This window comes from Saccopteryx bilineata, chromosome 5 (genome assembly GCF_036850765.1).
Source record: "Saccopteryx bilineata isolate mSacBil1 chromosome 5, mSacBil1_pri_phased_curated, whole genome shotgun sequence".
NCBI classification, from domain to species: Eukaryota; Metazoa; Chordata; class Mammalia; order Chiroptera; family Emballonuridae; genus Saccopteryx; species Saccopteryx bilineata.
The window spans coordinates 7424035-7442221 of record NC_089494.1 but is presented as its reverse complement, the minus strand read 5'-3'; the positions used below and the strand labels follow the sequence as shown (position 1 = coordinate 7442221).

The following is an 18187-nucleotide window of genomic DNA, read 5'->3' as shown; positions in this document are numbered from 1 at the left end:
CTTCCCAGAGAGAGTAGGGTCCGGTTGACTGGCCTTTCCTCCTCCCTCCATTTTTCTCAGGGGCTGAGTCCAGAGCTGCTGTTTCTGTGTTCCAGGGTTACCAGTGACCTGTGACAGGGGGGACCTGTCCACTGACATGCCGTGGGGACACGCAGAGAATACACTGAGTTTATACTAAGAACACGTGCCTTCCGGTCTCACGCCCCCTCCCCCAGTCTGCCCAGGACTTCTCTGAGCAAAGCAGCCCCTTCGAGCGCTGACCAGTTTCTCAGGAACAAGTCATCGCTGTTGCTTCCGGGAGGTCCCCAGGCGTCCACAGCTCGTCTCTGGGAAGAACTCGGGCCCCAGCCTTAAGTATGGGGTCTGGCCACGCCCTGCACGCCACCCCAGGACGCCCTGGGCGCTCACAGCTCTGCACAGCCTCATCGCAAGCTCCTTTCTCCAAAGCCCCCGTCCAGGTCCTGTCTCATTGACAGTGGTGGCTTCTGGAGAGTCAAGTTACGGGTGTTTTTCTATTTCTTTATTGTGTTTTAGATTTGATTCTTTCTCTAAAAACACTGTGGTAAAATATACAACCAACTCTACCATCTTATCTGTGTGAGCACATAGTTTAATATTGCTAAAGTGTATTCGCATTGTTGTGCAACTGCTCTCCAGAAGGAGGCCGGGAGGTGCTGCACGTGCAGGTCCGGGAGGGAGCCCGTTGGGGGTGGTGAGGATGTAGAGCAGGGGTAGTCGACCTTTTTATCCCTACTGCCCACTTCTGTATCTCTGTTAGTAGTAAAATTTTCTAACTGCCCACCGGTTCCACAGTAATGGTGATTTATAAAGTAGGGAAGTAACTTTACTTTATAAAATTTATAAAGCAGTTAAAGCATACAATAATAATTACTTACCAAGTACTTTATGTTGGATTTTCACTAAGTTTAGAATAAATCTTTATAAAAACAACTTACTATAGTTAAAGCTATCTTTTTATTTATACTTTGGTTGCTCCGCTACCGCCCACCATGAAAGCTGGAACGCCCACTAGTGGGCGGTAGGGACCAGGTTGACTACCACTGATGTAGACAGTCATTCCCGTCCGGGAATATCAGGGTACCAGCTGGTTTCATTACAGCAGTGACTTACACCCATGCACAGAAAACACAGCGAAGGTGTACAAGTGTGACACTGAGGATATTGGGGCCCCTTTCATAGCGCAAACAGGGGACTGAGGCCTGGGAGAGGTGAGGTGATTTGCTCGATGCTACGCAACAAGGTGGCAACAGGACTGAGACTGGAACCAGGTCCCCTGGATCCCAGGCACCCCCTGCCACCCAGCAGCGCCACCAGGTGGGAGACCCCAAAACTGAATAAGCTGACTGAGGGCCAGGAAGGGTTCTGGGAGGGGAGTCCCAGGTGCAGGCTGGGAGCTAGGGAGGGACAGGAAATGGGAAAGAAAAGTAGGACCCCTGAAAACATTTCAGACACTGGTGGTGGGAGAGGGGCTGTCCCCAGAGGAAGGCTTGCTATGCCAGTGACCCCACTGCGATGTTCCTGCAGGGGCCTGCAAGTCTAGAGGGCAGCCCGTAACCTGATATCCCTTCAGGTACATAGGAGGGGCAGGAGTCACTGAGGCGGCTGCTGGGGGGGGCACAAAGGGGACGGGCACAGAGACATCCCTACAGGGGAGCGCAGGTGCAGCTCCCAGAGCTGCCCTTGGCCCTCTGGTTCTCCCAGGGGAGGCCCCACTGGGGCCCCTCTCCGGAGGGGTCCGCCCCTCGCTGTCCCGCTGGGCCCCCATTCTCAGCCCGCGGGTGGGCCCTGCTGCCCGAGGAGCCCGCGTCGCACAGCGTGCTGCCCGTGGGCACCCTGCTGAGGCTGTGGGAGCCGCGGCGGAGGCCCTGACGGTGGCACGCGGTCCCCAAGCACAGGGCTTCCCGGAAGGTGTCCCGGAAGCGGCTGGACATGAGGCTGTAGAGCACGGGGTTGGCGGCCGAGCTGATGTAGAAGAAGACTCCGGAGACCACGTGCACGTACTGGAAGGCCAGGTCCAGGCTCTCCGTCCACTGGGACACGGAGCTCCACATGAGGCGGTCGATGTGGAACGGGGCCCAGCAGATGCCAAACACCACGACCAGCACAACTGTGGGGCAGAGAAGGGAGCTGGGTGCCCGCCGGAGCCCTGTCAGCTGCCCTCCCGGCTCCCGTCCGATAGGCTCATCCCTACCTCTCTCTTACTCCACAGGTCACCCAGGCCCACTGTCCACCTAGAAGGTTCTGGAAGTTAGCCTGCCCCGCCGCCCCCTCTCAGAGAGGCCGCTCTCACCGCTGCCACAGACTGGGCAGTGGGCGTGTGCCCTGCCTCTCGCCACAGCCACCGGGCCTAGCGCAGCCCGACTGTCTCGCTGTGGAATCTGGAACTGAAGGACTCTGAGCTATGGATCCTGAGGCCCCAGCGTGACCCAGCCGGGCGAGCGGCTAAGGCGCACTCTGGGTACCCATCCAGGCACCGTGCTTGCTGATGTGCAAACAGAGAGAAGCAAGAGAAAGGGGTCATGCTGAGACAGCGGTAGATGCCAGGTTAAGGGGCCAGAGAGAGCAAGACAAACCCCTACCCCCGCGTGCCTGCCTTGGCCCCAGAAGCCTTCCCAGCCCCAGCCCCCAGCTCTCCAAGGCCCCCTGACTCTCCCGCCCTGCACTTGGGAGCCCACCCCACCCCCGGCAAAGACAGGACAGGCTGGCCAAGCCCTCCCTCTTTCACCCCAGCTGCCCTCCAGCCCTGCTCTCACCCAGCCATGACCTTCGTGGCTCTCTGCCACCAGGTCTGCCCTGGTTTTTATTTATTTCCCGTGTTTGCTCAGCTGACACTCTCCTTCCCTTGCAGTGTCTTCCCCATCACACCCCAGGGTAGTTCCCTTCATAATCCCAGATTTCAGGGTCCCCAGCACACAGCCCGGTGCATAGGAGGCCTTCAGAAAGGGAAGGTGGGGAGAATGGAAAGAGGGAGGGAGGAAGTGAGGGAGAGAGGCCAGAGCCTCGGGCCAGCAAGCAAGGTGGCTTTAAGAAAACACCCCAGCTGCCCAGGTGAAAGCCACCCTAGTGTGATGGGGGGGGGGGGGGGGAGTCCGAGGCAGGGGCAGGGCGGGCAAGGGCCAGCTCGTCGGCAGCGCAGGCCTCCCCGTGCAGAGCTGGGTGGCATGCAGAGCTGGGTGGCAAGCAAGGAGCTCTGCGGGGTGACAAGTGACACAACACTCCAGGATACTGTTTCTAGGGGCAAGAGGTGGGTCTCTCCCTAGGAATGGGGCCATCCCCAGTTAGCCGGCTGTAGTCCCATGGCTCTGACCATGGCCTCAGCATCTTGTCCTGCCTGGGCTCACCCCCCCATACTGGATGCAGGCCCTGCTGCAGTAGAGCGAGTTGGGGCAGAAATCAATCACTGGCTTAGTGTCAGTTTGTCTTGCTTTCCCAGGGCCACTGTTTTTGAAAAAGAACCAGGTCTAGGCCACAGTAAGATCCAGAACCTCAACAGCTGGGCGTGCCCTGGTCAGCCCCAGTCTATACTTCTGCCACAATTCTCCTATGATCTGCACACCGGACCCTCACAGACACGCCTCCTGACAATCCTCTTTTAGAGACAATGGTCACCCCGGTAGTCCCCAGGAGACGGCAAACACAGATGGAAGAAATTCATCACCTTGCCTCTCCAGCTGCCCTCAGATCACACCATATGGTTCTATGGAGTTGGTCACTTCAGCATCTTGTCATTCTGGTCTGGGGGGGGAGGGCGGTGAGCCATCATCTAACCCAGGGGTCCCCAAACTGCGGTCCACGGGCCGCATGCGGCCCCCTGAGGCCATTTATCCGGCCCCCGCTGCACTTCCAGAAGGGGCACCTCTTTCATTGGTGGTCAGTGAGAGGAGCATAATTCCCCTTGAAATACTGGTCAGTTTGTTGATTTAAATTTACTTGTTCTTTATTTTAAATATTGTATTTGTTCCTGTTTTGTTTTTTTTTTTACTTTAAAATAAGATATGTGCAGTGTGCATAGGGATTTGTTCATAGTTTTTTTTTATAGTCCGGCCCTCCAACGGTCTGAGGGACAGTGAACTGACCCCCTGTGTAAAAAGTTTGGGGATCCCTGATCTAACCCCACCAATCAGAGTCCTTCTCTGGGACTTGAAATAGCCGCTGAGGCAAGAGAGTAGTTCCTCAGGAGAGCAGGCCTCTGTGCCCATAGCCACGCCCCCCAAGCTGATGTAGGGAAGGACAGAGCCAAGAAATGTTTAGGAACCGAGAGAAGAATCCAGGAAGGTCCAGATGTCACGAACAGCTCTGTCCTCCCGGAGCCCAGCCACTTGCCCCTGCTTTGTCTGCGGTTTAGTTCCATGAGCCAGGGCTAGCTTCCTGGTGCCGCCTGCACATTTGCACAAGGCTCCGAGCTTAGGAGGGTTTATGTAACTCTACTGTTCCTGTCTTGACAGTCTTAATAATTTTTAAACAAGGAATCTGAATTTTTTTTTTTTTTGTATTTTTCTGAAGCTGGAAACGGGGAGGGACAGTCAGACAGACTCCCGCATGCGCCCAACCGGGATCCACCTGGCACGCCCACCAGGGGCGACGCTCTGCCCACCAGGGGGCGATGCTCTGCCCCTCCGGGGTGTCACTCTGCCGCGACCAGAGCCACTCTAGCACCTGGGGCAGAGGCCAAGGAGCCATCCCCAGGGCCTGGGCCATCTTTGCTCCAATGGAGCCTTGGCTGCGGGAGGGGAAGAGAGAGACAGAGAGGAAGGAGGGGGGGGTGGAGAAGCAAATGGGCGCTTCTCCTATGTGCCCTGGCTGGGAATCAAACCCGGGTCCCCCGCACGCCAGGCCGACCCTCTACCGCTGAGCCAACCGGCCAGGGCCCGTTACATTTCTTTTTAAGTGAGAGAGACAGAAGGAAGGGAGAAAGATGAGAAGCATTAACTCATAGCTGCGGCACTTTAGTTGTTCATTGATTGCTTTCCCTTATGTGCCTTGACAGAGGGGCTCCAGTCGAACCAGTGACCCCTTGCTCAAGCCAGCCACCTTGGGCTTCACATTCAAGCTGGGGACCCTGCACTCAAGCTGGTCCCCCGTATGAGCCCATGCTCAAGCCAGCAAGCTCGGGGTTTTGAACCTGGGTCCTCAGCGTCTTCGGCCAACACTCCATCCACTGTCCCACTGCCTGTCCAAGCAAGGAATCTGAATTTTCATTTTGCACTGGGCCGTGAAAATTATGTAGCCGATCCTGCCATGCACCATTGCCATTCATCTGTGGTGTGATTTTCTAAAAGAGTATCCATGCATGCACATGCACGTGTGCACACACACACAAGGTGGGGTGTGTGATTCCAAGCCTTACACTCATAAACCCTGAAACCGCCCTTGCCCCCAAGCCCTGGAAGCCCCAGCCTCACACCCAGCGCCAGGCTCAGCCCTGTTCCCCAGCAGTAACACTTACACAGCATCTTGGTCACCTGGGTCCGACCCCTGTCCTGTAGTCGCTGGAGCCTGCAGCTGTCGCTGGCCCAGCTCCTGGCCCCCTGCCGGAGCAGCAGCAGCTTCTCCTGCCGCAGCCGCAGCCCAATGAGCAGGTAGAGCACGCTGATGGTGGCCATGGGCAGGCAGAAGAAGAGCAGGGTGGTGGTCTGCACGACCAGGCTGTAGAGGGGCTTGGGGCGGACCAGCGTGCACACGGCCGAGTCGGGCACCGTACCCCGGCAGGGCACCTCCAGCAGCTGGATGCCATGCAGGCTGGTGTTGGGCAGAGAGCAGAGCACGGCAAGGCCCCAGATGGCCCCCAGCACATGGCGCACGCGGGCCCGAGTCATCGTAGACCGGGCCTGCAGCGGATGCACCACGGCCACATAGCGCTCCACGCTCAGGGCGGTGACATTGAGCACCGAGGCCAGGCAGACTGTCTCAAAGAGCAGTACGCGGAAGTAGCAGCCACCAGCACCCAGCGGGAAGGGGTAGTTACACCACATCTCATAGAGCTCCAGGGGCAGGCCCACCAGCAGCACCAGCAGGTCCGACACGGCGAGGCTGAAGAGGTAGTAGTTGGTGGGCGTGCGCATGGCCCTGTGGCGCAGGATGACCGTGCAGGTCAGCCCGTTGCCCACAGCGCCCACCGTGAAGATCAGCAGGTAGGCGATACAAATGGGCAAAAACAGCTCTGTGTGCTGGGGTCCCAGGTACATGCGTCTCAGTTCCTCATCAGTCAGGTTCAAGTCCTGACTGCCATTGCAGGGCACTGGGCCCCTGGCGCCCCCAGGGGACATGTCTCCAGGGAAGATGGAACAATTGAGGCAGAAAGGAACCTGTGGGACAGAAGACAGAGACACCAGCAAAGTCACTCAGCGAACCCTGGCTCTGCGTAATTCATTAAACCAACGGTGTCCTTATTTTACGTACTGCTGAGAAAGGAAAAACTGTCATCCCTTGTAAAATGCATTACAACTTCAGAGATGTAAATACTATGTGTACATTTTTAAAAATGTACATCTTTAAAATAATAAAAAGTGGAACTCAAATTTAAAATATCACAGCCTGACCAGGCGGTGGCGCAGTGGATAGAGCATCAGACTGGGATGCGGAAGGACCCAGGTTCGAGACCCCAAGGTCACCAGTTTGAGCGCGGGCTCATCTGGTTTGAGCAAGGCTCACCAGCTTGGACCCAAGGTCGCTGGCTCCAGCAAGGGGTTGCTCAGTCTGCTGAAGGCCTGCAGTCAAGGCACATGTGAGAAAGCTATCAATGAACAACTATGGTGTTGCAATGAAAAACTAATGTTTGATGCTTCTCATCTCTCTCCGTTCCTGTCTGTCTGTCCCTGTCTATCCCTCTCTCTGACTCTCTGTCTCTGTAAATAAATAAATAAAAATTTAAAAAAAATTTTAAATTTAAAATATCACGCTCTAGCCTGATCTGTGGTGGCGCAGTGGATAAAGCCTCGACCTGGAAATGCTGAGGACGCCGGTTCGAAACCCTGGGCTTGCCTGGTCAAGGCACATATGGGAGTTGATGCTTCCTGCTCCTCCCCCCTTCTCTCTCTCTTCTCTCTCCCTCTCTGTCTCTCTCCCTCTCTCTCTCCTCTCTAAAAATTAATAAATTTTAAAAAATTAAAATTTAAAATATCACGCTCTAGCCTGACCTGTGGTGGCACAGTGGATAAAGCGTCGACCTGGAAATGCTGAGGTTGCTGGTTCAAAACCCTGGGTTTGCCTGGTCAAGGCACATATGGGAGTTGATGCTTCCAGCTCCTCCTCCCTTCTCTCTCTCTGTCTCTCCACTCTGTCTCTCTCTCTCTCTCTTTCCTCTCTAAAAATGAATAAATAAAATTAAAAAAAATATCACGCTCTATTGAAACCTTTGACTAAATGGTGACTCCTCTAGAGCAGTGGTCCCCAACCTTTTTTGGGCCACGGACCAGTTTATGTCAGAAAATATTTTCACGGATCAGCCTTTAGGGTGGGACGGATAAATGTATCACGTGACCAAGACAAGCGTCAAGAGTGAGTCTTGGATGTAACAGGGAATCTGGTCATTTTTTAAAAATAAAACACCGTTCAGACTTAAATATAAATAAAACGGAAATAATGTAAGTTATTTATTCTTTCTCTGCGGACCGGTACCAAATGGCCCACGGACGGGTACCGGGGGTTGGGGACCACTGCTCTAGAGCGCGGTCTCTGCCATCAGCAGTCTGCCCTTGGATCTCTCCCCTTCCAAGCCACAGACTTGGGGAGAGGGGGTAGCGGCTGCAGACTGTGCTCCTGGGCCTGTTCCCCAAGCGCACCGCCTCGATCTTCCCCTATTCATTCCTTCAGCCCAGTTTCCTCTCCTCACTCAGGGGCTTCCAACGTTTTTCTTCCAGGTCCTTTGCTCTCCCAGACCTCAAGCATTTTTTTTTTATTTTCAGTCATACACACGGCTAAGATTTATTCCAATGATGTAGTAAATTGAGCCATAGGGTCCTCCCAGCATTCTTAATTCTGACTATCTTCTTCCTCTGCAAAGTCTCTACCCAGACGTCTCCCCCAGCCTGCCTGCCTCTCCTACCTAACCCGCATCTTGGGATCCAGGCATATGTTCATCCGGCCAGTCGTCGCCTCTGCCCCCACCCGGGTCTGCCCCCTTCACACCCGCGTGGCTCAGGAGCCAACGGCGGGAGCCGCGGGGATGAGCTGGGAATGCGCCGCGTAGACCCGGGTTCAAGGGAGACTCCCTGCACCACTGAAGGGTCGTCGCGCGGAAGCCTCCGGCCCCGTGGCGCGGGAGGCTGCGAGTCCCCAGGAGAGGGGGCGCCCCAACAGGACTCTCCGACCTCTACCTCCCTGGAAGGTCCAGCCCGCGCGCTCCTCCCGCCTCTTGTCGCCCAAGTCCCGGGCCCGCGACGCGACCGGGCAGCCGTTGCGCCTTTGCCCGCGCCGGTCCCCGGCTCACCTACCATGCCGTCTGCGGCCCGCGAGATCCAGGCGCGAGGAGCCCACCCGACGGGCAGACGCGGCGCCAGGAGCCGGCGGACTGGCAGAATGACGGCGGCCGGCCCCCCAACAGCCCGCCCCGTCTCCCCGTCGCCCCGCCTGTCGGTGGCACGGACGCCGGTCTGGGACCGCCACCAGGGGTCAGGGCCGCCCCCTCAGCCCGCCAGCCCCGCCGCTGGACCCAGACACGCTCATCTGTGTCCACCACACACCCACCCAAACGGTAGCGGTTGTGCTTCGAAGCGTGTGACAGGGCGCTTCCAGAAGCACCTCTATCTCAGGGACCGGGCACAGGAACGCCTGTTAAAGATGAGGAAACGACCTCAGCGAGATGAAGTCCGAGTGATCTGGGTCTCACATGCTGTTCCGCCCTCCAACGTGCTGACGTTTAGCATAACCCCTATTTTCGGGGCCCCTCCAGCCCCACCTCCTCCCACCCCGCATTTCAGACCTGCCTCCAACAACATCCCACCAGCTCCTCGAAATGAGTGAGCCCCCCAGGGTCTCACCTGCCTCTTGGGCTTCACCAGGCCCTCCATCCCGGGCCTCAGAGTAGCAGCCTCCACCCTTCGTCCTAGGGTCCTCCAGCGCCCGAGGCCAGGTCCTCACCCTCTCCCAGGCTGCTGGTAGGGGCCCCCATTCTCCCTCCAGTCCGTGCCCAAACGGGTCACTCCTCTGCTTGAAGCCTTCCTAGGGCCTGCCTTCTGGAAAAGGGCACATCAAGTCTAACCTGAGGTTGGACCCCTACTTGCTTTCCTGGTCCCCTCACTAAGTTCTCTCACCCCAATACCCTCCTTTTCTTCCGCTCAGGTGTACCTCCTGCCCCTCTCTCTCCTGCTGGCAGGTGTCCACAGGGAGGGAGGGAGCTCTCAGCAGGGCAGAATCTCAGGTGCTGAGACCCCAGCCTCCTCTTGCTCCCCCAAACTCTACACCTGCCGAAGCACCTTCCCAGCTCCACCCCTCCTCAGAGCAGCTCTTAGCTGGAACTCATTTCATCAGGAACTTGCAAGTGGGCCCAGAAACGTGGACCTCACAAGCTAACATGCTGGCTATTGGGCCACTTCTCAGGGTCTGATTCACCTCATCTGAGCCGGTCCAGAAATCCTTGGTTCTGAGGAACACCTTCCCGAGAGCCTGGACCCCAGAGGAGCACTGGGAGGGGTTAAGGACAAAGCCCCAGGTCCCAGAAAGGCTGCCGGTGAGCTGTGTGAATGGGAAGAGACTCGGCCCCTCTGTGCCTCAGGTCCCCTTCTGGTAGAATGTGCTCACCACCGTTTCTGCTGTTGTAAACACGCACTGAGACAGACTACAAAGATTTAGCACAGGGCTGGCGTGTGGTCAGCACTCAAGAAAGTTGGGTGGGATTATCCCCTTTTAGTGACTACTGGAAGCAAAACCTTCTTCCCCCAGCCTTTCCCTGCCCCCTCTCGCCTCCCATGAGTCTGACCTTGGGAACTGGGACGGACATAGACCCTCTCAAAGCCTCCCTCAGGCCTGCCTTCCCAGGAACTCCACAGATAAACGTAGCTCTAGGCACAGGGACGCTGCAGGCAGTGCAGGGGAAGATGGGCCTTGGGGTAAAGGATTCAGGGGTTTCCCTGAGAGTTAACTACCAAGCCCCAGATGAGCCCACCCGGTGGACGCTTCAAGATCATGGCTGCTATTGTATCAGATGAGCAATGACAGGCAGGCAGCATCACTGGGCAACATGGGATTACGGACAACATTTAGTATCACTAGAACACATGCTCACATACACCACCTTGACCACTTTGCACAGACTCTGAGCAGCCTGAAACCCACTGTGGAGCCATTGGAGGAGCTCAGAGCCCAAAGAATGATGCAGAAGGCCCCCTTCTCTGCGTCACAGAAGCAGAATGGGTCCCATGGGTCAGGGACCCTACAGCAGGCTGCATCACTCACAGCATTAGTAGGCATCAAAGATCACATCAGGCTAAAGGGCTGCCTCCCAAAAGGACAGGCCCAATGCCATTCATGGCTGCAGCACTGTCCAGAGGGCCCTGGGTACCTTGGCCTCTGGACCTGAGCTCAAGCCCTCTGTAGTAGCATGTGCCATCAGAACCCAATGACACCCTGCTGTCTCCCTACTTTGTCCTGAGGTGCTTTCCGGGGGCCATGCCCTATGTCCATGAGGGACCCTCAGGGGGCTGAGGCCTTAAGTAAACGTATCCCAGGTTTTCTGGGTGTCTACCTCAATCTCCTGAGCTGGGTCAGGGAGGATCTACACAGACTGTGGGCCAACTCCACACGACAGCAATTCTGCCAAGGGGCAGGTCGGGGTGCCTCCCAGGTCCTAGGGCCCTACGGCTCCTCCTCACCCTGCTGGCTCCTGTGCTGTCTCTGGGGAGCAGTGTCAGTATCGACGTGCTCTGGATCTTTTCATAAAAATTCAAGAGTTCCCTAGTTGGGGCTTAGTGTCCTCCAAAGGATCACAGCATGTAGGATGACTATGCACAGACAGAAGTTCTATTATTTTCACCCTTGGGAAACACATTGCTGAGATGTTTTACACCTCAGTCTCCTCATCTGTGAAATAGGAATGACTACAGGCCTACTTCATGAAGTTTATTGTAAAGCCAGCCCTTGATGACTATTTTTCAAATATGATACATGAGAATGAGAATAGGTGCACGTCTCAGAAACTTGGTACATTTCTGGACAAAAGGAAGTGATTGTTGGTATTTTTCTTCAAGGCGGTGAGAGAAAATAACCTAGAGGTTCCCTATCCCCTGGGAAGAGGGGGGTATAGAGAGAACCTGAAGGACAAAGAGGCTATTTGTGTACAGGTGCCAGGCAGTCCTTGTCCTCCCCTGGGTGGTCTCACTATGATTGTTCCTTCCAGCCACTCCTATTCCCAGAAAGCTCTTGAGTCTGTTTGTGTGACAGTGCTATAAATAAGGTCAGGATGAGTGGGTTGAACCAACCCAGCCTTTATTAGGGCAGGACCACTCTGTCAGGCTGAGCCCAACCTCGCAGGGCCGCAAAGGAGCCAGGAGGACCTGGCCCCCGCCCTGCCCCGGGCCCCACTCTCCCTGAGCAGAGTCACTTCTGCGCAGGAAGTGGGCACAGGCGTCTGCAGTGAGGGAGAGCGGCAGCAGCAAGAACGTGGGTGGACAGGCAGTGTGACCTTGAGCAAGTCCCTTCCCTTCTCCAACCTCAGCTTCTCGTCTATAGAATGAGGACACGTATCCTCCTCGCAGCGTTGATGAGAGGGAACCCCCAGGACCAGCGGTTGGCCTGTGGTCATCACGCTGCCCGCAGCCCTGCAGAGGCAGAGGGGTGGTGACATCGCTCGGGGTGGCCGATTCTGAAGCTGACAGTGGTTATCTCTCCAGAGTAGACAAGGATCAAAAGAGGGGAGGTAATCTTTTGTTTTCAGTTAAAAATTTTTTTTCAACAGTCACCATCTGCTCCTTCTATGATAATTAAACGTGTAGGTACACATCTTATTCTTTTTTTTTTTTTTTTTTTGTATTTCTCTGAAGCTGGAAACGGGAAGAGACAGTCAGACAGACTCCCGCATGTGCCCGACCGGGATCCACCCGGCACGCCCACCAGGGGCGATGCTCTGCCCACCAGGGGGCGATGCTCTGCCCCTCCGGGGCGTCGCTCTGCCGCGACCAGAGCCACTCTAGCACCTGGGGCAGAGGCCAAGGAGCCATCCCCAGTGCCTGGGCCATCTTTGCTCCAATGGAGCCTTGGCTGCGGGAGGGGAAGAGAGACAGAGAGGAAGGAGGGGGGGGTGGAGAAGCAAATGGGCGCTTCTCCTATGTGCCCTGGCCGGGAATCGAACCCGGGTCCCCCGCACGCCAGGCAGACGCTCTACCGCTGAGCCAACTGGCCAGGGCCACATCTTATTCATTTTAAAAGGCAGTTCCTTGTTGAATTCTGGTGACTGGTCCTTGGCCAACCCCTTCCTTCAGATCACCAGTAGGGCCGGGGCCAGTCTGGACAGAAGCCTTCTAAGGGTGACTTGGGAAAACTTGGACACAGAGGTGTGTCACTGTCACCACCAGCTGGTCACGTGTCCCACTGCACCTGAGGCCACCTCCATGCGGCTACCGCTTTGCCATCCAGTTGTCACACTGTCCACTGTGTCACCCCTACCATGCACCTAGGACCGCCAGAGCCATTGTGAGGAGGGAGGGGCCACACCCAGCCCGCTTTCCTCCCCAATCCTGGCTGCCCGGGCCCGGCCTTCTGTCCCCCAGCCTCCACTCCTGGCCCAGGCCACTCATGGGGACCTCCCGGCTGAGACCTCGGGCCGGGAGCCTGGGCCCAGATCACATTCCCTGTGTGGCCCCTATGTAGGAGCAGCACCCTTCCCACCAGTGCGGGGCTGTGGGCACTCACCAGACCTCAGTAGCAATCATCTCAGCCTCGAGGAGAGCCCCATCCTCCCATTTCTCAGAGGGTGCAGCTCATACGGCCTCCTCATGAACATTTCTGTCTTCTTGCACAATAAGATGGTCCAGGCCTCCAGGTCGTTGTTTCAGACCAGGCTGGAATCAGCCATTTTCTAAGGAGTTCTGGTTCATTTTTAGTGGAAAATGGTATTTAGAGGCCAAGATCGGGGTGCCAGGTATGCTCATTACTACTGGGGTGTTACTGCCTTCTCAGTGAGCAGAACAAGGAACTAGATGTCCGTGCAAACATAAACATTACATATATATATAAGCATGCAGACACGTTTATAGGCACACTTGATGTTTACATTATATCTGTCTACAAAAGTTGAAAAACAGGAACTGACATCAGAACCTCTAATTCCAATTCACACGACAGCATCCCTTCCTCTCCATCCCCCCCTGAGTGAGAAACGTGCCTTGTTATTTTCAGCATACTTACTGATCCAGTTGAGTCCCGCGGCACGTGACCAATCACCGCCACCACCCTTCCCAGCAGAGCCTTCCTAGGCCACTGTGAAGCCTGGCTCTGAGCTGTGTTGTCCCCCTGCATGGACACCCTTCTCACTGCGCCCAACCTCCCAGAGAGAGGGAAACAGGCTCCCTCACCGCGGACAGGAATTCCACTTCCGGAGCACAAGTTTCATAATAGCTAGCAAAATAAAAGAGCTTCTTCCTTTGGCCCTGCTACTTTACCTCTAGAAATCTATGGAAAATAGGAGCTCAAATACAGAGATGAGTCCAAGAAGATTTACAGCCTTTTTTGTAATAATGAAAAATTGGAGACAATCTAAAAAAAAATTTTTTTTTGTCTTAACTCCTAAAAAGCAGAGTATCCTGCACACCTCCCAGAACCATCTGTCTGAAATAACTGGCTGCCACCTGACCTGTGGTGGCGCAGTGGATAAAGTGTTGACCTGGAAACACTGAGGTTGCCGGTTCAAAACCCTGGGCTTGCCTGGTCAAGGCACATATGGGAGTTGATGCTTCCTGCTCCTTTCTGTCTGTCTGTCTGTCTGTCTCTCTCTCCTCTCTAAAATGAATAAATAAAAAATAAAAAATAAAAAAAATAAATAAATAAAAAATAACTGGCTGCCCCCAGGGCTGTCAGCTCCCCAGCACTCGTGGATGTGTCTGTACAAGGGTCCAGAGGGGGGCTGTGCTTCAGAGAATGTCCTTCCATGAAGTAGAAGAGGCTGGGCAGGAGTCTGAGCTGGGACCTTCCTCCCCAGATGCAGCCGAAACCAAAGTCAGGCCAAGGGCGGGAGACACGGGCTCCAAAGGAACTTGCTGTCTCCATCAACAGGGAATGGGCGGAATAAATGATGGGACACGCACCCTAAGAAACCCTGGCATGCGTGTGAGAAGGGGAGGCTGACCCCCACATGCTATCCTGGAAAGGCATCCAGGCAAGACCAGTTGCCAAGAGAAATCTGTAAGGAACATAGCAACAGGGAGGGTTGGCTGCCTGGGCACGCAAATTAATGGGTGGGTTTGTGCCTAGAAAATGGTTGTAGAACGTATGTCCGACAGGCAATAGAGGAGGTGCCCAGAGGTTTCCATTTTCTAAAAAATAAATTTCTGGAGGGGTTCTGAAAAGAAAAAAGAAAAAAAAAATTTCTGTGTTGTTTGAATTGTCAGCAATGTTTATTGCTTTTGCAATCATAAAGCAAAAAAAAAAAAAAGTCAACTAAGCGAGTAAAGAAGATCTGGGGGAATCTGCTGACCTTGCTGTTGATCAGCTAAGAGAAGAGCAGATAAGAACGAGAACCCAGTCCCAACCACAGAACTAGAAGCAGACAAGGGCAGGGCACACTCAGCAGGGGAGAGGATGGACACTGGTATCAGGACCAGGGTTGGGGGGTGGTTCGCCTTTCAGCAAGGAAGGGGGATGCAGGAGACCTGGTGTGGGGCAGGCTTCATCACTGCAGCGGCAAGGTCGGCTCCCTGGTCACGTCTCGTAGACATCTGCAAGGACGGCTCACACAGGCTGTTTCCGGACTCTCTCTCTCTGCCTGAGCTGTTCTTTAGCATAGACACCTGTCCACCCATCCCAGGTCTGGCTGGATTCTTGACCCTCAAAAACAGTGTGGTGTAAAAAAACAAACAAACAAAAAAACAACAGTGTGGTGTAGCCTGACCAGGCGGTGGCGCAGTAAATAGAGTATCGGACTGGGATGTGGAGGACCCAGGTTCGAGACCCCGAGGTTGCTAGCTTGAGCACAGGCTCATCTGGTTTGAGCAAGGCTCACCAGCTTGAGCCCAAGGTTGCTGGCTCGAGCAAGGGGTCACTTGGTCTGCTGTAGCCCCGCGGTCAAGGCACATATGAGAAATCAATCAATGAACAACTAAGGGACCACAATGAAGAACTGATGTTTCTCATCTCTCTCCCTTCCTGTCTGACCCTATCTGTCCCTCTCTCTGATTTTATGTCTCTGCCACCAAAAAAATTAAATAAATTAAAAACAGTGTGGTGTAATAAATATTTTCCGTTTTAAGCTGCTAGGTTTGGGAGTAATTTGTCATGCAGCAAAAGCTAATTGTCTCATATAATCCTGGTAGGGATCTAAGATAATATAGTACCACGGACCAGTGTAGCTCGTAATTCTGGGTCTTGAGGGAGAACAGTGTGGAATTAAGAAAATAGACTCATTAAGAAAAAAGGATGGGATGGGGAGGCCTCTTCAATGCTGACGGCAATATCCGAGCGCCCCATAGCCCCAGTTTGCTTTATTATATAGCCATATGCAAATAAGGAAGTCTTTGATACAAAGTCACACATCTAAGGCAAAAACAGGAACTCTCCCAAGGCATAAACAGGAATCCCCCCACCATGCATAAGCAAATCAACCAACATCTGAACAAAGAGTGAGAGGAAGGGCATGTAAATTGCTTCCAGCAACTTAAGAAAGCAAGTGAAGTGGGTACAAATACTCAGCTTCATAGCCAATTTGGAGGTAGAGAGGGGAGAACTTAGCCTTTTGCTAAGCCTCCAATCTACAAAGGCTTTTTGCCACTTGCTGTCTACTACAATATAGCATTTTTGGAAAACAGTTTGGTGGCTCCTCAAAGATTAAATACAGAGTGACCATGTGAACCAGCAATTATATATGTAAGATATATACCTAAGAGAAATTAAAACAGATGTTCAGAGCCCTGGCCAGTTGCTCAGTGAATAGAGTGTCGGCCCAGTGTGGAAATCCCGGGTTTGATTCCCGGTCAGGCACACATGAGAAATGACCATCTGTTTCTCTCCCCACCCTCTCCCCTTCTCACTTTCTTCCCCTCTCACAGCCAGTGGCTCCATTGGTTCGATTGTCAGCCCCAGACGGGGGTTACCCAGTGGATCCTGGTCACGGCACATGTGGTAGTCTTTTTTTTTTTTTTACAGAGAGAGAGTCAGAGAGAGGAATAGACAGGGACAGACAGACAGAAACGGAAAGATAAGAAGCATCAATCATTAATTTTTCATTGCGCATTCCAACACCTTAGTTGTTCATTGATTGCTTTCTCATATGTGCCTTGACTGCAGGCCTTCAGCAGACCGAGTAAGCCCTTACTCGAGCCAGCGACCTTGGGTCCAAGCTGGTGAGCTTTTGCTCAAACCAGATGAGCCCACGCTCCAGCTGGTGACCTCGGGGTCTCAAACGTGGGTCCTCGGCATCCCAGTCTGATGCTCTATCCACTGCGCCACCGCCTGGTCAGGCGGAGTCTTACTATCTCCCCTCCTCTCACTTAAAAAATGTATGTATGTATGTATATATATGTATATATATATATATATATCTTCACATAAAAACTTGTGTATGAATGGTTATAGTGGCGATGTTTTTGATAGTCAAAATGTGGAAACAACCCAAATACCTACATGTCCATCAAAGGACAAATGGAGAGATAAAATGTGGTCTATTCATACAACAGAATATTATTTGGCCATGAAAAAGAAGGACATACAAATACATGCTATAGCTTGAATGGACCTAAAAAGTGAAAGGCACACAAAAAAAGTCACATAATATATAATTCCAGTCATATGAAACATCCAAAATAGGCAAGTCCACAGAGACAGAAAGAGCATGTGCATTGTTCTATATAAGGGACTTGAGCATCTGTGGTAGTCACGGGGGTCCTGGGACCAGTCCCTCATGGATACTGACGGACAAATGTAGTTAAATTTTGGAGCTAAACGTTTTTTTTTTATTTATTGATTTTGAGGGGGAGGGAGAGAGAGAGAGAGAGGAGGGAGGAACAGGAAGCATCAACTTGCTGTAGTTGTTTCCTGTATGCGCCTTGACAAGGCAAGCCCAGGGATTCAAACCGGTGACCTCAGCTTTCCAGGTCAACCCTTTACCCACTGCGCCACCACAAGTCGGGCTGGAGCTAAAAGTTAAATGTGGATTTTCGACTGTGTAGGAGATTGGTGCCGCTAACCACCACATTGTTCAAGGGTCAACTCCAGAGGAGCGGCTGTGAGGCTGAGGTAGGGTGGTGGTGAGCAGGAGTGACGGCTAAAGCGTCCGGATTGTTCTCTAGAGGTGATGAAATCTAAAATTGACCAAGGCGACGGTTGTCCACAACTGTGAGCATACTAAAACACCACGGTCTCTTGCATTTCTATTGGGTAAGCTGTATGATATGTGAATTATACCTAATAAAACTGTTTTAAAAAGCAGATAACTGCCTGACCAGGCGGTGGCGCAGTGGATAGAGCGTTGGACTGGGATGTGGAAGGACCCAGGTTCGAGACCCCGAGGTCGCCAGCTTGAGCGCGAGCTCATCTGGCTTCAGCAAAAAAAGCTCACCAGCTTGGACCCAGGGTCGCTGGCTCCAGCAAGGGGTTACTCGGTCTGCTGAAGGCCCGCAATCAAGGCACATATGAGAAAGCAATCAATGAACAACTAAGAAGTCACAACACGCAACGAAAAACTAATGATTGATGCTTCTCACCTCTCTCCATTCCTGTCTGTCTGTCCCTGTCTATCCTTCTGACTCTCTCTGTCTCTGTAAAAAAAACAAAAAAAAAACAAAACTGTTTAAAAAGCAGATAACTAATATTCCGCAGCTTCCCTGCCCCTAGGTGGCAAGTCTGAGGCTCGCTCTGTTCTAAGAGAGTCTCAGCAGGACTAACAATTTCCCCAGGCCAGAGCTCGTAGTTACCGTGAACTTGATTCTCTTTCCTCTTTTGTCTCCTTTCTCCACCACAGGCTTTCTGGGATCGCATGTCAAGTAAAGCAGTGGTCCCCAACCTTTTTTGGGCCACGGACCAGTTT

The 18187-nt window shown here is 53.5% G+C and overlaps 1 protein-coding gene across 2 annotated transcripts; it reads right to left on the bottom strand.

Annotated features, from left to right (window-relative positions):
• Window positions 1-961: 961 nt before the first annotated feature.
• Window positions 962-9662, bottom strand: NMUR1 (neuromedin U receptor 1). Of its 2 annotated transcripts, none has more exons than XM_066280358.1 (3): window positions 9571-9662; window positions 5468-6326; window positions 962-2128 (listed from the first exon to the last, which is right to left on the bottom strand). In XM_066280358.1, exons 2-3 carry the CDS (start codon window positions 6285-6287, stop codon window positions 1665-1667), a joined length of 1284 nt encoding a protein of 427 aa, XP_066136455.1. In that variant the 5' UTR covers window positions 6288-6326; window positions 9571-9662; the 3' UTR covers window positions 962-1664. The 2 variants fall into 2 exon arrangements, with proteins under 2 accessions (XP_066136455.1, XP_066136454.1); XM_066280357.1 differs by lacking the exon at window positions 9571-9662 and adding an exon at window positions 8454-8514.
• Window positions 9663-18187: the final 8525 nt, after the last annotated feature.